This window comes from Mirounga angustirostris, unplaced genomic scaffold (assembly GCF_029215605.1).
Source record: "Mirounga angustirostris isolate CCGP_5_RB_7025 unplaced genomic scaffold, mMirAng1.0.hap1 SCAF_1, whole genome shotgun sequence".
Lineage (NCBI taxonomy): Eukaryota > Metazoa > Chordata > Mammalia > Carnivora > Phocidae > Mirounga > Mirounga angustirostris.
In genome coordinates, this window is record NW_026991709.1 from 132,844,809 (window position 1) to 132,870,149 (window position 25,341).

Consider the following 25,341-nt stretch of genomic DNA (forward strand, 5'->3'; position numbering starts at 1 on the left):
GCAAAGTATTAACATTGAGGCAGCTGAGCTCCCTGAGGTGAGTAAGAGACAGGCGGGTCTATGTAGGGAGAGATAGGGACCGGGCTACAGATCAGGCTCACAGAAATCCCCAAAATGTTGAGGTGTAAGGAAACCAGAGATAAAGGAACAAACCAGGCCACCCTGCCCTAGGCATGTGTGGAGGGGTGTCTTTTTTAGGACAGTCACCTGTGACTAACGAAGAATAACCAGACCCTAAATAGAAGTAAGCCATTAAAGATGTTATCACCAGTCCTTACTCATGCCAAGACATCACAAGAATGATAAGGCTACAAGGTCCCTGGTCAGTTCTAAATAAAAGACTGTCAGTGGAGGCCCACTTTGGCAACCCTGTTGGGACCCCTCTCACTCTTGAGAGCTTTTTCTGTATCTTCATTTAATAAAACTCTATCGCTTTTTTCACTCTCCTTTGTCCGCAAGATTTATTCTTCGATTCCATGAGACAAGAGGAAGGTAACTCTACCTGTTTCAAGGACTTGTCAATAGGCTGTAGGCAGTAAGGAAATTTAATTTTTCTTTTGCTTTTGTTTCCCAGATCAGTCTACCTTGAGTCATGATTCTGAAGCATAGGTTCTGTTGAGGTGTGCTAAATGGTATGCACAGAGTCATAGAAAACAAACAGCACACTTTCCCGAAGTTTCAACTGAGTTAAAAATTTGGTAGGCCCATATTAAAACAAATCAAGAACACTCAAACGTGAATATGCAACACAATAGAATACAAAATTTTGATATATTGTTATTAAACATGAGATTTCAAAAACAATATTGAACTTAGATCTATGCCCCCAGGTCCCTTGGAATACAAATTTATGGCTTCAGCCAGTGGAGGGACTTTTTTTTTTTTAAGGGATATTTTAATGGAAGAGTTTTAGAAGTACTCTGATCTACACTGAAAGGGCATGAGAAGATCAGAAGTCTGATCTGTTGAAAGCAGCTACAGTTCTTTGCATCTGGAGTGAGCCTGTGCAAAATATTTTGGAACCAAGAAAGTTGCTGTCATGTTTTTGAAATATTGATTGTCTGGAGAAAATGAGGTGACAGAGAGGTTGCTGAAAGATGCAGGCTGGTTTGGGAGATGTCATCAATGAACTTTTTTTTAAAGCTGAACTTGCTATTTTATTTATTTATTTATTTATTTATTTATTTATTTATTTATTTATTTATTTATGAGTTGATACATGTCAATGATCTTTTAATAAATGATCTCTGTAGACAAAAAAACTATTGATTGGGCTGTCCACAGAGCAGAAGAGGTAAAAAAATTTTTAGAATAACCCATTTTCTAGAATTAGCTTTTCTATTTTTCTATTTTCTAGAATTATTTTTCTAGAATTAACCCATTCCTGCTGGAAGTAGAGAACAAATCACTTCTTTACAGAAAGAATGCAGGGTATAGTAAACTGAGAACCAGTTTTAATCCCTAGCTTCACACCTTGGGCCAGAAACTAAAGCTCTCCAGGCCTCAGTGTTCTCAGGAGAAAAGGGGACACTTACAAGGATGAAAGGAATTAGTAGTGGTTTCACGTTTACCCTCTCTTCCTTTTTTCTTCTATACCTTTCCATTTCTTCCACCATTCCCATAGAGCCTGGGAAGTTGACAATGAATAGTACATCTCCATTTGAATGGGAAAATGGTGCTGTGTTTTGAGAAGTTGGACCAAATGACCTGGGTCTCTCCCAACCCTGAGATTCCCTCTGATGATCTACACAAGCTTTTTGCTAAGGAATCAATTAGAGAAAGGATCAACTGCCTAAAGTGTAAACACATTTAGATCCTACTGTTTACTGGCACTTCAAAACTGAATTTGCACAAAAGGATGACCTAGAAACAAGCAGGGAAAAGCTGTGTGCCATTTAGATGCATATCACATATGCATAATTGATTCCTTAAAATGTTAAATACTCTTAGCATATGTAAGGATAGTGATATACCCATGATAGGTTCATAATCATTACGGCAATGGCTTTGTTTTACATAATTCTAAAGTAAATGTCATGTTTCTTTGGAGATTCCAGGACTGGTATTCAGAAAAGCATATGTCTCCAAATAGATAGCTGGGTAAGAGGAGCTACTCTTTCCCAAACAGAAGGACTATTCATGTAGCTGTACACTAGCTTTATGAGGCACCGACTGCCGCTAAATTCTCTTTGGAATTGAAATGCAATTACATATCGAGGACAAGTGCTAAATATAAACAGAAAAACCAAAAGATGACTTTTTTTTTTTTTGCTTTGTTTTTGCAGTATATTTGCAGGAAGAATTAAACACCCCAAACACACTATAATCCTTAATTGAAACACACAGTTCAGGCAATTTGGTGAATCCGTTAGCAGCTTTTTTCAAAAGCTTATTGCAGCTCAGGAAGAGCTCGTCTCTTCTTATGTAAACAATTGTAAGGATGCTAAGGAAATTAATAAAAGAACCAAGGCACTAAGAAATATGTAGAAGGAAATACTATAATATATGCCATAAAATCAGGGAAAAAATAGGCAATATGTTGTGTGAGGATACATATATAAGTGGTGAAACTATATGAATGGGAATGGTTATTACAAAAATTCAAGTTTTGGGTTTCTTCTTTGGGGAAGGAGGGAAATACCACCTGGTGGTGCACGCAGGGGGTTTTGTTGGATGTACGATCTATGGCAAATGCTTACTGATGACGTTAAATATTGCTGTACAATTTTTTAGGTAAGCTGTATTTCTTAATTTGTTAAGAATGGAAAAGGCAAAATAACACAGTGAAGAAAAGCACAAATTAAGTTGGTAAAAAAAAACAATGTAAGGTAGTAATAATGATAAAAAGTAAATTTATTGATCTCAGGTTGATCGAAGTATCTTCATATTGTACTTTTTTTTTTTTTTTGATGGGGGAGGCAGTGGGAGAGAAAAAGAGAGAATTCCAAGCAGGCTCCATGCCCAGGGCAGAGCCCCAGGCTCTCACGACCCTGAGATCATGACCTGACCAGAGATCAAGAGTCCGACACTTAACTGACTGAGCCACCCAGGTATCCCTTCTTCATATTGTACTTCTTAAAAATTTAAATACATGCCATGTGCAAGACACAACTAAAATAGGTCCCTAGAAGGGTTGAAAGTAACAAGATGAGAAAGGGTATAGCAGATAAATAGCAACAAAAGAAAACTTTTGTAGGCCTTTAAATAATGGGAAAACTGGACCTTAGGACAAAATGTAGTGTCGTTTATTCTCTGTCTTCAATGACAGTTTCTCCATCCTGAGCCCATTCCATCCATGCATCTGCTTCTGACCTTCCAGGACTTTTGATAAATCAGCTCCACCTATTTCTGTCTTACGTCAAGCTCACCATTTTCAAATCTTAGAATCTTGAATCTCTCAACTCTGGTAGTACGTAATATCTGTGTACCATCGATTTGTTACTTATCGTAAGCTGTGTTTTAGTGTTATTGATGATATTCATGCATTTCTTCAATAAATTGTAGTAATCTAGAGCTAGAGACTATATCTTCTTCATCTTTTAACACCCACTGTCACCTCACCCTAGGACCTGCCATATGGTAGAATCAAGTCACCTGGCATATAGTAGAAAGTCAATAAACATGTCAGCAGTCGACTGAAAAATGGCTTCTTTTTGCATTAAAAGTTCTTTCAGGATGTTTGAGTACTTTACCAATGCTATGTATTTACATTTTCTAAGCAATCTCTCAGCCAAAGTTTTAGAATGGGCAGAGGAAGAGATACTATGGTTAGAGAGGGATCCATAGCTGTGCAGAGTTGCAGGGTGAAGTAACCTAGTAGGAGGGTGCCCACCTCTGGACCTCGCTGGGAACTCATGCAGGTTCATTACTGATCTTCAAGGGCAGAGACTGCATCCAAAAAACTTCTTGTCTCTACACCTGGAACAAAGTCCAACATGTAGTCCACAGTCAATAAATGCTTCTGCAAAGTGGTAGAATTAAATATTAGTCTCGGTTAATCTAATTCACTCCCACTTCAAAATAACACGCCCTCAAAGACTTCCCAGTGTAGGGCTTCAGCTCTGGCTTTTCTCCACAGGGAGAGGGTGACTGGGAGGGTACATGAGCCAGCCCAGCTCAGGCAGGGTGTAAATGTGTGCACTAGAACTAGCATTCTAGGCACAAGGGCTGATTGGAGCAAAGCTGGATGGAGTGGATTTGGTTCTGCCAGCTGATAGTGAACTATGGAAACACAAAACAGACATTTAAAAAGTGAGGAAGCCCACAGAAGAGATCTTCAGTGCTTGTCCTACCGGCCATTGAGAAGTAGCTAGAATTCCTCCTTTCTCATGGCATATAAGATAGGATGTCTGCTGCAAACCTTTTTTAAACATACTGTTTTTTGAATGGGCAATATATAAAGCATATAGTATAACATTCAAAGGATACAATAGGTGTATGGTAAAAATAAGTGTGCCTACCACCTTTGCCCAAAGTTCCTCTCTCTAAAGATATCTACAGTTGCCAAGTTATTCCACTTATTTTTAGGTACACACAAGTATTTCATATTTGGATATACATATACATGTTTATATGTGTTTATATATTTTCAGACAAATACTCATCTAATAACATATTACATTGAATCTTGATTTTTTTCATTTAACAACTTGTACTGTGGTTCGTTCCATTTTTGCCTGTGTTATTTTAAAAATCCCAGCCTCTAATATTATCTGATACACAGTCCAACATTTGTTTCGTGAGAGAATGAATGAATGATTTAATAGTTTCTAATTCATTCTGAACCTAAAGTCACCTACCAACAGATTTTATAAATGCCTTCTACAGCCCATCTCCCATATGCATCTTTTTGCTTATAAATATCATATCCAAACCGCAAAATTAATCTCAAAAGAAATTCACCCGGCAGGAACCTTCCCTGAATATTGTCTCTCAGACTGTTCCCCAGGAGTTCTCTTCAAGCACTTAATACTCTGCTATTTCTGATTGTCCTCTGATTCTTACTTGTTAACATAATAACCATAGGAGCCCCTGGGTGGCTCATTCAGTTAAGCATCTGCCTTTGGCTCAGGTCATCCCAGCCAGGGTCCTGGGATCTAGCCCTGCATTGGGCTCCCTGCTCATCAGGCTCCCTGCTTCTCCCTCTCCTCCCTGCTCTTGATCACTCTTGCTATCTCTGTCTCTCAAATAAATAAATAAATAAATAAATAAATAAATAAATAAATAAAATCTTTTTTTTTTTAAAGATTTATTCATTTGACAGAGAGAGACAGCGAGAGAAGGAACACAAGCAAGGGGAGTGGGAGAGGGAGAAGCAGGCCTCCCGCAGCACAGGGAACCCGATGTGGGGCTCGATCCCAGGACCCCGGGATCATGACCCGAGCCGAAGGCAGACGCTTAACGACCGAGCCACCCAGGCGTCCCTAAAATCTTAAAAAAAATAATAACCATAAAGGTGTGAATAATACTCAACAATTTTTATTGAATACTTATTTGTGCCAGAGACTTCCCTAAGCACGTTATGTACATTTTTCACTAATCCCTACAACATACCTTGCTCTCCCCTTAGTGGGAAAATTCCAACTTGTGGTCCTTGGTCACTTCTGGGGTCCCTATACGACCTCAGCTGCCATGGCAGTAAAACCCTTTTCTCCTACTCTTTATTACCTTTCCTTCCTTCCCTTTCTCAATTCCCCACTTGCTCACTCCCTGAAATCACCTGCCAAGTAAATGACTTACACTCGAATCCTCGTTCAGCGTCTGCTTTTAGAGAAATCAAACCTAAGGAAACTGGAGGTTAGTGTGTGAATAATTTGTTCAAGTTTATGTATACATCAAGTGGCAGATTCAGGGTTTGAGCCCAAAGCCATGCCTGAAAGCACCCTACCTGACTGCCAACTAGATAGTAAGGGCCTCGAAACAGACCAGTGAATACCGTATTTCTTCTGTAGTATGTTTGAAAATGCAAGCCAAAGTCAGAGCTTAATACATATTTCTGCTGGTCAGTGTTTTGGAGTGTCTTCCCACCCTAGCACATCAGGACATGCACTGTTAGCTAGATACTCAAGCTTATAATTTGTTACTGAAACTGTGATTTAAAAGCAAGAGTTCCTCATGCTTGTGTAGTGGCTGAGTGTCTTCCTGTCATTTTACAGATAGCAACTTCATCCTTGCGAATGCCCAGGTGGCAAAGGGGTTCCCCATAGTCTACTGTTCGGATGGCTTCTGTGAGCTCGCTGGATTCGCCCGGACTGAAGTCATGCAGAAGAGTTGCAGCTGCAAATTCTTATTTGGAGTTGAAACCAATGAGCAGCTGATGCTTCAGATAGAAAAGTCACTGGAGGACAAAGCGGAATTCAAAGGAGAAATTATGTTCTACAAGAAGAACGGTGAGTGGCTTTCTTAGACTGGTGCTTATTGAGCAGTTGTGAAGGGTCACCTTCTTTCAACTCAGTAGTTAATCCATAACTGCCATTCAGGCTTAATGGCATTTCACATAAATATATAGACTGTTACTGAAATTCCACAAATGACTCAGGCAATAGCCTCGTTTTAGCCTTTAGCAGCATAAACTGCTTGAAAATTTAGCATTAGAATTAAACCTGTTCAATGTTGATATATTAACTGAGTGAATATATATTAAAATAAAGTGTATTACAATTTTACTAGGTCGTTCTTAAAATACATATTAGATAGGATAGTTGTTAATGTATTATTAATAGATGATCTTATCCAGGATATTCTCCAAATTGTATGCCTTTAAGAACCACATCTCAACCTCAGTCATTAAGGCAGAGGTCCAGGTGTTCATGGGCAGAAAAGGAAGTTAATTTAAAGGACAACAGCATAGACATTTTCTCTTCCAGTTCCCTGGCCACAGAGTCTTTCTCACTACTTTTTTAAAGACAAAATAAGAGACACATGGTATAACTCAAGGTGGTAGTAAATTTGCCTGGACCCAAAACTGCCACTGAGGAAATACAAAGTGTTTTCTTGTGGCTGCCGTTTTGTGACTCTTTTCTAAATAAAAGAAGATGTAGGGTTGGGTATGGTATCTGCTGTACTGGGGTTCTATGTAGGAATTGGTTTCATTATCTCATGGGCCCTGGTAGTTGGGATGAATCCAAGAGGCATTATATTGGGAAAACACTAAATCAAAATTAGAACAGATTGTCATTTTCCAGTTTCTAAAATTCTATCTCTTTCTCTAATAGTTTTTCCTAAAATAACATTGCCGTCTGAGATTTTTCTGTGCTCATGGCTACCAAGCTAGAGAATAGATTTCCCAGCCTATTTTGCAGTTGGGCTAGGCAGGTGACAAAGTTTTGGGCCAATGATATGCAAGAGAACGATTTATGTAACTTTTAGGAAAAAATCTCTAAAAAATGTAATTGTTTGCCCTCTAATTTCTCTTCCTATCCATTATGTTATGGACTGAATTGTGTGTCTTCAAAATTCATAGGTTGAAGCTCTAACCCCACTGTGACTGTATTTGGAAAGAGGGCCTTTAAAGAGGTGATTAGGGTTAAATGAGATCATAAATGTGGGGCCTCCGTCCAATATGACTAGTGTCTTCAAAAGAAGAAGAGATACCAATGATATGGGCACACAGAGGAAAGGCTATATCAAACAGAGTGAGAAGGCAGCCATCTGCAAGCCAATGAGAGTGGTCTCAAGGAAAAAATAACCTGTCAGCACCCTGATCTCCACTGTGAGAAAATAAATTTCTGTATGGCCATCCCATCTGTGGTGTTTTGTTAGAGCAGCCCTAGCAAAGAAGTACATGTGGGTCAGAATGTTCAGGCGAAGCCACAAAGGCAGCTTCAACCATTTGGCAAGGACAAACCATAGAGGAGTGCAGAGCAACAATATGGAAGGATCCTGGATCTTGTTACAGATCCGTCCTCCCCACCCCAGACAAAAGCAAGTACATTCCTGTCTTGTTGGAATCATTTCATTTTGGGGTCTTTTTGTTACAACATCTAAGTTGCATTCTAACACAGGGTTTCTCAGCTTTGGCACTGTTGACATTTCGGGTTGGTAATTGTTTGTTGTGGGAGACTATCCTGTGCATTGCAGATGATCAGCGGCGTTTCAGGCCTCTATATTTTGTTCTCAGTACTTAGTATTGGGGTCACTGTCAGGAAGAGGAATAGGGGCCCAAACATGGGAACTTCATCTTCTTTTATAACTTATTTGTCTTTGGAGGACATTCTTGGATCATGTAAATTTTGGATACACGGTAGTCATGAAATATTGGAGAGTACCATTCTGGGACAGACAGAATATCCAGTGCTTTGGCATTAGAAACATAGTTCAGACCATTGTGTCCTTCCTGGTGTCAATAGATAAGACCTTTGTAGCAAATATGATAAAATAAAAGGACTCCAGCTCTGTGTAATTATACCACAGTCACTGAAGAGAGCCTGAGATAGAAGAAAATAGGAGATGCCACAGAAAATGCAGACTGGACGGGAATGATAAAACCACCCTCAGATGGGGCGCCTGGGTGGCTCAGTTGGTTAAGCGACTGCCTTCGGCTCAGGTCATGATCCTGGAGTCCCGGGATCGAATCCCACATCGGGCTCCCTGCTCGGCGGGGAGTCTGCTTCTCCTTCTGACTCTCCTCCCTCTCATGCTCTCTGTCTCTCATTCTCTCTGTCTCAAATAAATAAATAAAATCTTTAAAAAAAAAAAAAATTAAAAAAAAAAACAAAAAAAAAAAAAAACAAAAAACAAAAAACCACCCTCAGATGGAACAAAGAGAAAAAGGATATCCTTTGTCTAAATTATCTGCTGACTGCAGACTTGTCCTTTTCAAGATAGGCACATTGTATCGGTGACTCCAAATCCATCTGAGTGTCTTCCTTTTTAAGCCACCTCAAAATATCCAAATGTGGCAACACTGAGAAAGGTTTAGGCCGACCAGGAGAATCTAGATGGGAAGCCCAGAGGGCAGAGACTTTAGAGGCCAGAAAAGTAGAAAATATGGAGCACAGTGTGAGAGTCAACACCCAAAAAAATTTCCTGAGCCCAGGGTTTTATGTCTGCAGCCTTGGACCTCTAGGTGAAATCACTAAAGGCACCAGTCCCCTCTAAGCCAATCAATATGGAGATTTGTCTGACATTTTGAGCAAACAAATTGATCCAGTTACAAGTAATTGAAAATTGCTGCCTCTCCTATGATAATCATGCTGTATTTTAGCTATTTTTATAAATACCTCTTTCCACACACAATGGTGAACCTTTGAAGGCACAACCTATGCATTACTTGCTTCCACATGTCCAGTGTTTAGAGCTTCAGTTCAGAGCAGTGTCCATCAAACGTTAGTTTCTCAGTAAATGCTTGCTGATTGGAATTGAAATTGATCATTAGAGGGACCTATGGACACTTCAGAGGATGTCTGGATTTCTGATTATTGAAAATAAGCTTATGCCCTCAAGGGTCCTCCTTCTCTCCTTCAAGGCTCATTTTCTTTTAATTTACTTTAGAAAGGAGGTGCTTGTTTCTCATTCTCCCCAGATACATTTCAACCATCTGTGATTGAGCTTCTTTGCTCATCGACCCCTCCTCAATTTTGTGCTTGTTCTCCTGACCTCATGGGAAAAGGCTGCCTTTTCTCTTCCTGCCCAGGCCTGTAATTCTGATAACCTGACCCGAGGCTGGTGATGTGCAGCAGAATACTCTAAAGGCTTAGGGCATCTAATGGGACTTGACACACTGTAATCAGGATGGCAAATATGCCAAATTCTCACTGGCATTACACACCTGGCAGAACCCCAACTCCTAGTCATGTCTTAAGTCTGTAAGTCTGCCTCCTTTCCCTCTCCACCCCACCTTAAAGACAGCCCCTTCCTTCATACTTCACAGGCTGAATGCCTCTCCTCTTTAGGAAAACCTTGTCTACCTACTAGAGTTGTCCTCCCTGAAGGGTCTATTGTCCTCTCCTGACTAGAGAAAAGTGTGGGACACAGCATTCTCTGGAAGAATTCATCCCCAAATGCAGAGTAATTCAGCCCAAATAAAAATAAAATAAAACCATAAAGAAATTTGGAAGAATAGGTCACATCTGGTCCCTTTTCTTTTTTTTTTTTTAAAGACTTATTTATTTATTTGACAGAGAGAGACACAGCAAGAGAGGGAACACAGCAGGGGGAGTAGGAGAGGGAGAAGCAGGCTTCCCACCGAGCAGGGAGCCCGATGTGGGGCTCGATCCCAGGACCCTGGGATCATGACCTGAGCTGAAGGCAGATGCTTAACGACTGAGCCACCCAGGTACCCCGTGATCCCTTTTCTTATCTCTGCTCCAACATTATGCTTCCCTCTCTCTGGGTTATTGTGGTTTCTTCTAGGTAACTAATAGAAAACAGACATATATAGAACTATATGTAGACACACACATGTACACACACAGAGCCCTCCTAAAATATAGTTATCAAAGAGAGTATAATCTTTTAAACAGTCAATAATGACAACTACAAGAATAATAATGGCTAACACTTAAACAATATGTGCTAAAAACTTTCTCACATATTTAACTTTTACTTATATTAGTCTCTTTAATCCTGGAACAATTTTACTTAAATTTTTTAATTCAAATTTTAATTTTAATGTAAACATACAATGCAGTATTGGTTTCTTTCTTTTAAAAAAATATTTATTGGGTGCCTGGGTGGCTCAGTTGGTTAAGCGACTGCCTTTGGCTCAGGTCATGATCCTGGAGTCCCCGGATCGAGTCCCGCATCGGGCTCCCTGCTCGGCAGGGGGTCTGCTTCTCCCTCTGCCCTCTTCCCTCTCGTGCTCTCTGTCTCTCATTCTCTCTCTCTCAAATAAATAAATAAAAATCTTTAAAAAAAAATTTTTATTTATTTTTTAGAGAGAGAGAGAGCAGGAGCAGGGGGAAGAGGCAGAGGGAGAAGCAGACTCCCTGCTGAGCAAGGAGCCCGAAGTGGGGCTGGATCATAGGACCTGGAGATCATGATCTGAGCCGAAGGCAGACAACCATCTGAGCCACCTAGGTGCCCCTGCTATACTGGTTTCTGGAGTAGAATTCAGTGATTCATCACTTACATACAACACCCAGTGCTCATCACAAGTGCCCTCTTTATTTATTTTTTTTCTTTAATGATTTAATTAATTTATTTATTTGAGAGAGAGCAAGCAGGGGGAGGAGCAGAGGGAGAGGGACAAGCAGACTTTGCAGAGGATGGAGCCTGATGTGGCTCGATGGGAGATCATGGGAGATCATGATCTGAGCTGAAATCAAGAGTCAAATGCTTAACCAACCGAGCCACCCAGGTGCCCTGACAAGTGCCTTCTTTAATACCCAGTACCCATCTAGCCTATCCCACACCTACCTCCCTCTATCAGCCCTCAGTTTGTTCTCTATTGTTAAAAGTCTCTTATGGTTTGTTTCCCTCTCTCCTTTTTCCCCCCTTCCCATATGTTCATCTGTTTTCTTTCTTAAATTCCACATATGAGTGATTCATATGGTATTTGTTCGACTTATTTCACGTAGCATAATACATTCTAGCTCTATTCACATCATTGTGAATGACAAGATTTCATTTTTATGATGGCTGAGTAATATTCCATCGTATATATATACCACCTCCTCTTTATCCACTCATTAGTCGATGGACATTAGGGCTTACTCCATAGTTTGGCTATTGTTGATAATGCTGCTCTAAATATCGGGGTGCATGTACCCCTTTAATCTGTATTTGTGTATCCTTTGGGTAAATACCTAGTAGTGCAATTGCTGGATCATAGGGTAGTTCTATTTTTAACTTTTAACTTTTTGAGGAACCTCCATACTGTTCTCCAAAGTGGTTGCACCAATTTGCATTGCACCAACAGTGCAAGAGGGTTCCCCTTTCTCTTCATCCTCACCAACACCTGTTGTTTCTTGTGTTGTTAATTTTAGCCATTCTGACAGGTGTGAGGTGGTATCTTATCATGGTTTTGATTTGTATTTTCCTCATGATGAGTGATGTTGAGCATCTTTTCATGTATCTGTTAGCCATCTGGATGTCTTCTTTGGAAAAGTGTGTATTCAGTTTTCTTCCTATCCTAGAATAATTTTAAAAAAGAGATACTCTTATATTGTCATATTACAATGAGAAGGCCAATACAGAGAAAGAATAAGGTTTTTAAAAATTAAGTAATAAATGGTTTCACAGATAAACATAATATAAATCTACACTTAGGATGAGCATAGCAAAATGTGTAGAACTGTCAAATCAGTACATATCTGAAACTATTATAACATTATATGTCAATTATACTTCAATAAGATCATCTATTTTCAAAAATAAAGTGATTGCATAATTACCAGAAAAAAGTAATCATTGAGTTATAGAAATTGTTCAGTATTGCATTGTCACATTGTGTATGATTGCATTAGGAATTCCACTTATTTTGAGTAAAATACCTAGATATAATTCAGACATAAAAGAACATAATATGCAAACCTTTCTTTGTCTAAAATGGAGACAGTAATATTTTACACTTTCATGTTTAGGAGTTAACATTTCTTATTACTTGTCTTCCCTTTAGATAGTCAAGGGTCTACCTATATATCAGAAATGAGTACCAGTAAGATGCCTTTTCAAAAAGCAGTCTCCTCCATTTCTGTTGATATCAAAAGGCATTAACCAGAGCTGTTCTGGGCAAGCAGATGTATGGCTACCCTAACTGAGGGTAACCATTTTATTAGTTTTGTGTTCATTCTTTCATTGTTTTGTGTTCATTCTTTCATTGTTTCTTTTATAATATGAGCAATACTAATATCTTTGTGGTTCTCTCCTTTTCTTCTGTATAGCATACTTTGTACACCGTTCTGCACTTCAGCAGAACACTATGTATCTTGTAGGACTATGTATCCCTTGCAGAACAGTATATGCTGGAGGTCAGTCATTCTTTCCGCTGCATAGTATGGTATCATATGGGTCTATCATCATCGATTCAACCATTCCCCTACTGATGGACATTTGGGTTCCTTCTAGAATGTGGTCTGTTTTCTTTGCTTTTTCCACCCCTCTCTCTTTTAAATACTTTTGTTATTTAGAAAGTTTGTATACTTTTCTAAAAGTTTTCCTTTACAGGAGTCATTTACCTTTATTGTACTTACAGTCCCACTTTTTAAAGATTTTGCCTTCATTTCCTACAATAAGCAATGTTGTGACTAGCCAGGAGCCTTGATAATTTAAAGTAATGTTCTTTTTGTACCAGTTAGTATCTGTAAGACAGCATGCTTGTTCTGCTTTCCTTGTATTCTTACTTTGTTCCTCCCTGACTGCTTTCATAGTTATAGTTACATTGTCAGAGCAAATAACAATTACATGTATTTTGTCATTTTTATCTTCCATTATTTAATCTTATTGTTATGATTAAATATGCTTAATGTTTATTAACAACTATATATTGTTAGCCCAAAGCTTCTCCAATCTTTTCTTGGTTTCCTGAAGCTTGTTCTCTGAGCCATCTCAGAAAAAGCTCCTGGGAACTGTTTTCCTTGAGTTCTTGCATGTTAATCACAGTGTGACTGTGGCTTTTAGACTTGTAGATCAATTTGGCTGAAAATGAAACTTTTGGTTCATATTTTCTTCATTTAAATATCTCAATTATGTTATTCCCTTGTGTACTGGCAAAGAGCATTATTTTAGCTTAAAAGTGCTATTTAGCTTAAAAGTTTGCTATTTAAGTATCTTGGGTGTTTTATCCTGGATGTTCAGTGAATTTGTGGTATTTTATTTTGTTTTGTTTTTATTGATTTTTTATTTTAACCCAATATTTTCAATGGAGTATATTTTGGCATGGGCCATGGGTCAGCACACCTTTTTGTAAAGAGCCAGATAGTAAATACTATACGTATTGCAGGCCATACAGTCTATGTCTCAAGTACTCCTCTCTGTCATTGTAGTGTGAAGCAACCCTAGAAAGTATGTAAATGAGTAGGTGGGCCATCTCCCAGTACATCTTTATTCACAAAAACAGGAAGTGGGTTAGATTTGGCCTTCAGAGCAGTTTACAGACACTTGATATAGAATATTTGGGATCAGATTTTTCCCCTGATACAAGAAATGTTCTTTAGTATTTGTTAATGTCTCTTTTATTGCAGGAAATTTTTCTTGAATTGTAATTATCATTATTATTCTTCCTATTGCTTTGGTTTTCCTCTTTAAGAACATCCAATTCTATGTATATTGGGTCTTCTTTGCCTGTTCTCTATAACTATCACTGTCTTTTTTTTCCTTTTTTTCACCATATGTAGTTTATTTCCTTTCCCTTATTTTTGTGGTATTCATTCACACTGTATTTCTTCTCTTTAAGGTCTTCAAGTCTATATCTTTTGTTTATGTGCCCTCCTGAGCTCAGCTTGCTCATATTATTTATATCATTCTTCCCTAGTATATTAGTTGCTGGGGCTGCCATAACAGAGCACCACAGACTGTGTAGCTTAAACAACAGAAATTTATTTTCTCACAATCCTGGAGGCTGGAAGTCCAAAATCAAGAGGTTGGTGGAGTTGCTTTCTTTCGAGGCCCTGGCTTGTAGATGGCTGCCATTTCCTCTCTGTGAATTCATATGGTCTTGCCTCTCTGTGTCTTTGTCCTAATTTACTCTTATAACAAAACCAGTCATATGGATTAAGGTACATCTATATGACTTCATTTTAATTAATTAATTCTTTCAAGATCCTGTCTGCAAATACAGTCACATTGTGAGGTAATGGGGAATAGAACTTCAATATATGAATTTTGAGGAAATCCAATTCATTCTGTAACACCTATTCACCTATTTCTGAGCCTTTATAAATTAATGTGTGCTGTTGTTTCAGAGTTTGTAAGCTTTTCTTAATTACTTTTGCCTTGTTTTGAAATGTTTTGGTTTTGTGTGCCCTACGGAATATGTTAGGTGTGTTTTTACTTTATGTAGGTATGTTATTCAGATAATTTTTGTCTTTAGCTTCTCTTTCATCCTTTTCTGTTGTCATGCTTGAAAAAGATGTGTTTTCTTTGACTTTTAGAAGAATATTGGAAATAGAGGTACGCTAGGAAAACTTTCTTAAATCTATGGCTTTAAGTCCCTTCTGCCATCACCAAAAAGTTTTTTATATTAATTGCTTCTTAGTATAGTTATATTTTTGCTACTTCCTGAGATAGGTTTCCTTTCCTAGCATGGCCTCTCCCACACTAGTATTTGAAACAATTACTCTGATCTTCATGATCTGACCAAGTAGAGTCCTGGTTCCAGCAATTTCCAAGAAAGATTTTCTCAGAATGTTGAAGGTTCAGGCATATCTTTGTGTAGCTTACTTGTACTCACCTTAAACTGGAGACTGTAAAGCACCTTTCTATTTTGTTTTTTTAAGATTTTATTTTTAAGCAATCTCTGCATCCAAGATGGGGCTCGAACTCACAACCCCAAGATCAAGAGTCACATGTTCCACCCACTGAGCCAGCCAGGTACCCCTCCTCTCTAGTTTTAATTGTTTTCAGATCTGCCTTTGGAGTCCTCCACTCTCAGAACATTTCTTCTTTTAGGATTAGATACCTTTTGACGATTTATGAGACCCCAAGCTCCTAGGCCCTATGAGAATTCTCCTTTTCCTATACAGCTGTAGTTCCTATGAGGACCTAGCTTCTTAGTCAACCAATCTTTCACAAGGGAGCCAAAAATAAACAATGAGGGAAGATAGTCTCTTTAATAAATGGTGTTGGAAAAACTGGGTATCCACATGCAAAACAATTAAATTGAACCATAATCTTATACTATACACAAAAGTCAACTCAAAATGGAGTAAAAACTTAAATACTAGGGGTTGCCACATCATCCTGTATTCTGAGGTTCCAGGGGGCACATTGCCATACAGTTTTGCTTATGAAGTTTTTCATGGATTTCTGATTTTTCTACATTAGTTACTTTAATTTTGTGAAAGGATTGGGGATGTTTCAAAAACCAGGTATTCACCACCACTGCTCTTTCATGTAGTAGTTTAAGCAATCTCTTTAGACAATGTACAGTGACTTTGGGGATATAAGCCCAATCCCTGAGAGTTTCCTTCTTTTTTTCTTCCTAAATTGCCATTTGCATGGTTGGGGTGTGAGGGGCATATCTGAACTCAAGGCATAGTATAGAAAGGGCCCCCTGACCTCTTGCTGACCACTGATTCATGCATGGCCTATCTGTCTGATGCTTCCCTTATAGTATTTACACCTGAGTTTTGTGCTGGTGGTACTCTCTAAAGCACTTCATCTCCCTTTAGCTCTTAAAAGGTGAGCACACCTATCCTTCACACATGGAAGCAAAGGGACTGTCTGAGAAAATAAACTGGAGCATCCTTTATGCTCTCACATTTGCTCAAAAGTAGGCAGCTACCTCCACTTTCATAAAGAGGTAGCCTGACAAGCAGTTTCTCTCAAGAGTTCCAAATACAGAAGGAAAAAGCTCCCTAATGCCTTCACTGTTTCCAAAAAACTATCCAACACAGCTTCTTCCTGCTTCAAGTTATGAAACCGGAGTGGAGAGATTATCTCCTGCCTCCCCTACTCTTTTTCACAAGCCCACAACCTAAGAAGGGACAGGCTAAGATATCATTTCATATTGCCGTCTTCCAGACTCTAGCTTCTTGGCTAAGTTTTTTAATAGTAGAATGTTATATCCTCCACCCTGGAAGACCATCATGATTGGCTGTGTGAGCCCCAACCTTTATATGTTAGTCTTAGCATATCCTCTCTACGGAAATCTTATCTTTCAAAGCCCATTTTCTTTTTCTTTTAATTTATTTTTTACTTTAAAAAAATTTAATTCCAGTATAGTTAACATACTGTTATATTAGTTTCAGGTGTACAATATAATGATTCAACAATTCCATACATCATCCAGTGTTCATCAGGACAAGTACACTCCTTAATCCCCATTACCAATTTCATCCATCTCCCCATCCACCTCCCCTCTGGTAACCATTAGTTTGTTCTCTATAGTTAAGAGTCCCTTTCTTGGCTTGTCTCTTTCTCTTTCTCTTTTTTTTTTCCTTTGTTTTTTTTCTTAAATTTCACATATGAGTGCAATTATATGGTATTTGTCTTTCTCTGACTGGCTTATTTCGCTTAGCATATACTTTCTAGATTCATCCGTGTTGTTGCAAATGGGAAGATTTCATTCTTTTTAATGGTGGAATAATATTCCATTGTATCAAGCCCATTTTCATATTAAATAGATCCCAGGAAGAAAAATGCTGGAGAAGAACAAAAACATAAAAAGAATATTAAAATGACATAGTTGATTTTGCAAATATAGTATCCTGATGTATCAGTTTGCTAGGGCTGTCACAACAGAGTACCACAAACCAGTGGCTTAGACAACAATTTATTGTCTCACCATTCTGGAGGCTGGGAATCCACCATTAAGGGGTCATGTTCCATGTTCCATGCCTCTGCCCTAGCTTCTGGTGGTTTGCTGGCAATCTTCAGTTTCCTTAGCTTACAGAAACATCATCCTGATCTCTACTTTCATCCTCACATAGTATTTTCCCTGTGTGAATGGCTGTGTTGAGATTTCCCCATTTTTATAAGGACTCCTGTCATATTTGATTAGTGCTCACCTTAATGACCTCACTTTAACTTGATTACTTCTGTAAGGACTCTATCCCCAAATAAGGTCACATTCCAAGGTACTAGGGGTTAGGATTCTTTCCTATCTCTTGGGGAAACAAAAGTAAACCTAAAACACCTGGTTACATTCACATTAAATATTTTATAACTTAAGTGACTTGCCCAAAATTGTAAACTAGTAAACAAAGAAACCAAGTTACATAAACATCCTCTGACTTCAAGATCCTTGCCCTTAAGCCACTGACCCTCTGTGGAAGTAGGGATGGTACCACTTTCCAGGAGCATTTTGCAAATCTCTGGTGATGTTTGACTCAATAATTGGGGTGGGGGGGTGCTTTTGTCATTTAATGGACAGGAATCAGGGATGCTAAATGTACTATAATGTATGGGTTGGTCTTACAGTTGAAGAACTGCCCAGTGTCTAACATGGCTTTCTTTCTTTTTAATTTTTTAAATTTTATTGAAGTATAATTGGTATGCCAAAAATTACACATATTTAATGTATATGACTTGATGAGTTTGGACATATACCCATGATAACAGAGCAAATCAGATACTAAACGTATCCATCGCCTCCAAAAATTACCTTGTGTTCTTTTTTTTTTTTTAAAGATTTTTTATTTTATTTATTTGACAGAGAGAGAGAGACAACGAGAGAGGGAACACAAGCAGGGGGAGTCAGAGAAGGAGAGCAGGCTTCCCGCGGAGCAGGGAGCCTGATGCAGGGCTCGATCCCAGGACCCTGGGATCATGACCTGAGCTGAAGGCAGCCGCTTAACGACTGAGCCACCCAGGCGCCCCTGACCTTGTGTTCTTTTGTGGCTAGTTTATTTGTGGTAAGAACACTTAACATAGAAGCAGAAAATAAAAATGGTTAGGGGAGGAGGAAAAAGGGAATGGCTGTTAGCTGGGGAAAAAGATTCAGTTTTGCAAGATGATTAAGTTGGAGAGAACCACTGTACGACATAGAACCCAAAGTTAGTAATACAGTACTGTGCACCCTATGACTTTCTAATGCCCCATCAGGTTTTCCAGGAAGTAAAACACTGGTTTCTAATTATCTGAATTTAGAACTTAACACACAGTGTTTTGGGGAAGGCTTTCATTTCCCACTGAATTTCCAAGCAGAAAACCATAGTGTAGTGAGGAATGATTAAACTTTATCTGGTTCCGAATTTCACCCATTTCAGAAACCTCTTGTCACTGACTCACAGTACTTGTCCTGGATGCAGCACGTCTGCATGGGCTCTGCACCCAGAGCTCTTGCATTCCAGATATCCTGCATATTGGTCCAATCATCCAGCTGCCGAATTCTATCTTCTATTGCAGGCAGTCACACCTGAGCATTTCATGTTGTGATGTGTATCAATTTATCAGAGATGACCTCACTTTTATTTTCTGTTAGATTACTGTTAATAATACATAGTGCTGCTTTTCTGAAAACAATCTGTATAATCATATTAATTATGATTTTTCAGTTTTAAATAGAGAAGAGGGAAATACAAGTATTTGTTACAAAAGGGAATCTTGAGTCTGATAGAATTTTAGGTAACTCTTTTCACTCACAGATTCACTCATTCCTAGATCACCTACAAGATTTGCCATTTATTTCTGTGTACCTCCTGAACTATTGCTTAATGTTTTTCAGTTGACTCACTTTTTTAAAATTCAAATTGCAAGCAAATGAAAACTAAATCACTACTCTAAATGGAAAACTGGGATCACTAGCCTCAAAAAGAAGGTAACCATAAATAAATATGCAATGACGGGGGGCCGGGTGGCTTAGTCAGTTAAGTGTCAGACTCTTGGTTCTGTTTCAGGTGTTGATTTCAGGGTTGTGAGATTGAGCCTGGTGTTAGGTTCTGCACTGAGTGGGGAATCTGCTTGACTTTCTCTCTCCCTCTTCCTCTGCCCCCTCACCCAATTCTCTTGTGTGCACATGTGCGTGCGCTCTCTCTCAAATAAATAGATCTTTTAAAAAAAAATATGAAATGAAAACATTGTAATTTCACTTCTTGAAATTAAAAAAAAAGTATACCACAAAATCTAAGTAATAATAAATTTAATGGATTATAGTGTGCCAACCAGCACATACATTATTTTATTTAATTTTCCCAATAAGAATTCAAGTAAAAATGAATTGTCTCACATTTACAGATAAGGAAACTGTGATGCAGAAAAAAATTTGAACACAGAAGTGTGTGTTATGTGATAGTCCTCAGCTTGTTAAGACATGGAAAAATGCCTAGAAATATCAATGTGTTTTTTTTCTTTTTAAATATAGTTAGATTTTCAACTTTCTGTGATAATGGACTTTAAATATATATATTTGTGACAACAAAAATAATTTATTCACAATTTACTATTTGTTTGTTTAGGGAGAATGGGGGGAGTAAGGGAGGTGGGGGGTGGGAATCCTTTTTTCACCCAGCTGCTAGATGTACATTCAGATGCAAATCAGAAGCTGAAAAACTAAATTGTTCAGTAAATAAAAAGTAGTGTGGGGGAGGTGTTAGGGAGAAAGCTGGAACCCTGAAGTGAGGAGGCTTCTCTTGGGTGGCCAAGGGTGGAAGAAGAGAGGACAGGTAGGGGAAGATGGGGAGAGAAGATGAGAGAAGGAGAGCGAGAGAAATGGGGAGACATTGGGTGGTGTTTTGCTCATTTCCCTCAAAATGTCTAAAGGTAGACTGGATGTACTAGCTGCATATTTCTAGTTCAATGGACATTAAAACTAATAGATATTAATGTAATAGATATCTAATAGATATTAAAATGTAAGATATTTATAGAACTACCTAAAATAATCTGTGTTCTACCAAGAGTATGCATACCCCTAGTTGGGCAACAAACTGCCTTTACACACGTAGACTGTCTGAATCAAGCATATGCATACTCAAGTCTCATGAGGTCAGTTCATGATCAAAGACAAAAGGAGGCAGACTTCCTCATGAACTTCCTCTTTTTTTTACAATGAGCTGCTCATAGCAGATAATTATAGTAAGGAGCATCACTTTCCTTCTAACACTAAGTTTATATGTAAGATATTCTTAGTGTGTTCTGTTACACTCAGTTTTTCAAAAGATTCTGCAGATGATTTTTAGAATATTTGATTATGCCTTCTAGGTATTTTAGAAATGGAGCTCTATATAGGAAAAGAGACAAAGCCTTGGGGTTGGAGAATGTCAAATGATTCTCAAAATTAACATTTTAAATGTGCCACATAGTTCCTTCCCATTACTGTTAAGAGATGGGCTTGTAGCATTGCAAATAGAATGGTTTCGTGTAAGATCCAAATTTCAGAGCAAGGGGTGTCATGCCGATCCACGTAATAAATGAACAACAAGAAAGTGCGCTTTAATGGAAACTGTAGTGTCTGAACGAGTGCCTTCTGTGGCTGTGGGGGTTCCCGGCATGGGCGTCACTCACCTTCGCTTTAGCTTTCCACCACGTGGAGGGAACAATGAGGCAAGTCAGCCGCCCAGGAACCAATGTCAACAAGAGTTAGAGAACCAGGCTTGAGATTACAGAAAATAAAAGAAACTTTATCTTGAGGTTGAGGGAGCCCTGGGGTGGCAGGAAAGGTAATTCTAAGTGAAGCAAGATCATTTTTGCTCCTAGCCCGACCCCGAACTCAGACCAGAGTCCCTGAGAAAGGCAGCACAAAGGCAAGTACCATCCCTTCATGGGACCTCCTCAAGCTGTTGAGACTTTCAAAGCCATGGACATTAGCCTGGCTTGGGATGGTCCTTTGGCAGCAACTGAAGGTTTCACAGGGATTCTGGAGGACAGAGCTTAGAGTCTGCAGAGCTTAGAGTCTTGTATTCTTGGAAGCCAAGAGGACTAGATTGTGGAGACACTCCGAGATTTTAGAAGTATCTGTGAAGAGCCCGGTGGGGACTCATGCGTCCTGAAAAGCTAATGAAGACAGGAGCTTGGAGGCTTTGTTCCTGCAAAATGGATGCAAGCATATTCTTACTCGCAGGCGTGTGGAGTCAGGGAGGCAGAGTACAGTTTGTCTAGCGTCCCAGTTAACTATCGCTTTGCCACAGCTACCACAGAATTTAGTGGCTTAAAACAGTGGCTGTTACAGCTTACAGTATTGTGGGTCAGGAACCCAGACTGGACTTGGCAGAATCATTCTTCTTCCTTTTGGAGCTGGCGGAGGTGGGTTGTTAGGCGGTGTGCAGATGGGGGATGCTTGCATGTTCTGACCAGAAAACCTTGGATGACTTCACTCTCCTGTCTGGCACCTTAGAAGTCTGGGATCCATTGGGACAGTGGCCTGAAGTGCCTACACAGAGCCTCTCGTGGAGGCCTCCAGGTAGTCTAGTGTTCCATGAACCAGGCAGAGGCTGGAGACCTTTGGTGACCCAGTTTAGGAGGTCACTTTCATCACTTTTTCCATACTGTATTGGGATTGTGGTTGGAGCAGCTGCAAGGCTACCCACATTCATGAAAAGGGGACCTAGCTCCCAACTTTTAATAGAAGGAGTGGCCACAAATGTGCAGCCATGTTTTACAAACTAGTCTAGATTTGGTGAAACACATTTGCTGAGAGAGAGAGAGTAGCAAGAGGCAAGAGGACATTTAATTCTGATGCTTATAAAATTTACAGTTTTCCTAAATATCTGAAGGGCCACAAAGAGGGACCATGCTTCCCACAACTAAGTGTATTAGAGAACTGCGAGTCCGATTGCTGCAGCTTGCTCTCAGCTACTTTCTAGTCTGATTCCTGTGAGGCTTCCCTTCAGATTTTGCATGCCCCCAATAGAACCGAAATAGAAGGCGTTTTATGATGCTTTTACGATTTCATGATGATTCTCCGGTATGTCTGTTCAGTCTTGGTAGAAGATTAGTATTTTGTATTTCCCTCCGGTGTCGTTTGCATTCAAGAAGTGAGGCTCAGACACGCAGCTCCAGCAAACCACCTTACGGCGATGGTAGCGGGCAGGTGAAGGGCTGGGAGGGGCGGCGGGCACGTGCAGCCTGCGTGGGACGCTGCCCGGCAGTTCACCTTTCTGCTCACGTGTGCGCAGGCTTCGTCCTTGTAAAGGAGGCAGCTTCCTGGGCTCTTTCTCGTCCACCTGAACGAGCTACTCTGAGAGCGAGCGTGCTCTTTTCCGGTGCCCACGGTGAAGGTTGCATTGTTGCGTCAACCAGCGGGAGTTGTCCGTCAGTCCTTTTATTGACGTGCCCACGCCGGCTCTGCGGCCAGGGTGATCAGAACACAGTGCAGCGGACCTGTGGATCAGGCCCCCGGGCCTCGGGCGGGAACGGCGTAGCCCGGCCTGTCCCGTGCAGCCTGAGTGGTCGCTGTTGCCACCTAACGAGTCCCTGCGTGCCTTCACTTCTTCACACTCAGCCTTCCAGCCTCCACGCAGACGACTTCACACAGCAGTCACAGCTCGCACTTCCTGCGTGTTCGCTGCGGCCCGAGCTCTGTGCTCGGCTCTTCGCCTGTGTTGTTATTCCATTTACTCCTGGCATCAGGCCTTTCAGGCCAATCCCATGAATACCCTGTTTCACAGTTAAAGAAACTCATTCACAGAGGAGCGAAGTGGACTCCTGACGCGTGCACTCTCGGACCCTAGGTCAAGCTCATGGGCACGGCCGACCGCAGCTTCGGGCTAGGGACCCCATGACTCCGCCTCACCGACCTCTGCGTTAGGAGAGAGAGCGGCTTCCTAGGTGCTATACGTCACTCTCTGGGAAGAACTGGCAAACTGCCAAGGAAAGAACCTATTAAGTGACTCGTTTTTGTACCTGTGGCTATTCATGATTTCATCTTTCTGAGCCGGAAATGAAGTATAACCACAAACAATGTTTGAGAATCTTTGGAGTGAAACGAGTTCCCTTTGAAATAAGAAAAGCCCGTTGTTTTAAAGGTTCTCTCTCTGTGGTGCCAAGAAGAGGTTTTGAACTTGGAGGATCAAGCCCTGGCAAGGAAGGATCTTCCCACTATATTTACTGTGCCCAGGCCAAGGACCTGCTCTGAAGAGCTAGTATAATCAAAGCAATAGTTAGAATCGGAAGGGCTTGAGGTGGAATCTTTGCCCTATACTAAGTCTGTACACTAGCTAAGTGACTTGGCTTGTCTGAGCCTCCGCTTGACCTTCCCTGAGACAGAGATGGCCATGCTACCCTTACAGAAGTCTGATGGAGGACCAAATGAGATAACCATTGTGCTGCACCCATTATTAGGAAAAGCTACATAATTTGTAGGGTCCATTGCAAAGTGAAAATACAGATCCCCTCCCCCCCAACCACTCACTTTAAAAAGATCTACTAAAAATTTCAAGATAGCAATAGTGGATCATTTAATCAAAGCCTGGGGCCCTCCTGAGTGCAGTCACACTGGTTGCATGCCCATGAGGCTGGTCCTGAACATTATAACCCTTCACCAAACAGCCCTTCTTCCCCTGGCATGTTTCCCTCACAAGAAGAACCTGTCTGCTCCCATTTTTCAGAGCACCAGACCCTCAGAACCTCCCACTTAGATGTCTGAATCCAGTGTCTGAGCCCTGGCCTGTGGCCTGGTTTCTGGTCCCTCCTCACCTCACTAGAAAAGCCATGGCCCTCTAACCATCTTCAGAGGGATCCCATACAGATTCTGTGATGTCTTAGCTGAGAGGCTCTACATCCCCTGAGTTGTAGGAGAATTACAATACTCACACAAAAACTTAACACCATTCTAGACATGCTGTACTCTCACTGTGAATAATTATATAATATTGATCGGTTACAATCGCATAAAAACAGACCTGTGCGGGCGCCTGGGTGGCTCAGTTGGTTAAGCAACTGCCTTCGGCTCAGGTCATGATCCTGGAGTCCCGGGATCGAGTCCCGCATCGGGCTCCCTGCTCGGCAGGGAGTCTGCTTCTCCCTCTGACCCTCCTCCCTCTCATGCTCTCTGTCTCTCATTCGCTCTCTCAAATAAATAAATAAAATCTTTAAAACAAAACAAAACAAAACAAAAAAACAGACCTGTGCTTTATTTCTCAGTGATAACCCTTACTCGGTGACTCTCACCAAATTTACACACTAACTGGTACCAGAACTTCAGATCTCTAGAGCACCTGCATGGACCCTTTTGCCCTGATAAAGAAAGTCATTCATACTGCCACTGCCTTAGTTCAGACTGTCATGATTCAGGGCCTGAGTTGCATAGACTCATTTAACCGGTTGCCTGATCTACAATCCGGTCTCCTCCCTCCCTCCAAATCATCTTCCTACCACACACATCTGACCCCGCTATGTTCCTATGACAAAGCCTTCAGTGATTCTTCCTTGTCCTTCACGGTAAATGCAAACTCCTTAGCCTGGTATGGAAAGCCACTCAGGGGCTAGCTCTGTTCCACAGTCTACCTCTTGAGACTCATCTTTTCTCAATTCTGCCTTCCCTCCTCCCCTCGTTCCTCATCATCCCTACTCTAGCACAGCCTCGCTTCACATTGATTCGTCATTTTATAGCTTTTGAAAAATGCCCCATGTTCTAACTTGCTTGTGCCTTTTTACTCGGCCCTCGCCCTGCCCACACCCTCCCATCGGACCAATGAAATCATCACAGTTCGGTTCAAGCCTGTCTCATCTGTGAGGCCTTCACCAACTGGGACCTTCTGTTTCACATCATGCTTCTGTTCTTCATTGTAGGTACCATCCTGCAAGGAGCTGGATGTGTTTGCTCCCTCAAAATGTAGATGTTGGAACTCAAATCCCAACATG

At 40.4% G+C, this 25,341-nt stretch overlaps 1 protein-coding gene across 1 annotated transcript in view; it reads left to right on the forward strand.

Annotated features, from left to right (window-relative positions):
* Positions 1-25,341, forward strand: part of KCNH8 (potassium voltage-gated channel subfamily H member 8) — a 380,547-nt gene that overhangs the window by 118,466 nt on the left and 236,740 nt on the right. The window contains exon 2 of the mRNA XM_064575899.1: positions 6,156-6,389. Coding sequence (XP_064431969.1) covers positions 6,156-6,389 — 234 coding nt within the window. The remainder of the gene's footprint in view (positions 1-6,155; positions 6,390-25,341) is intronic.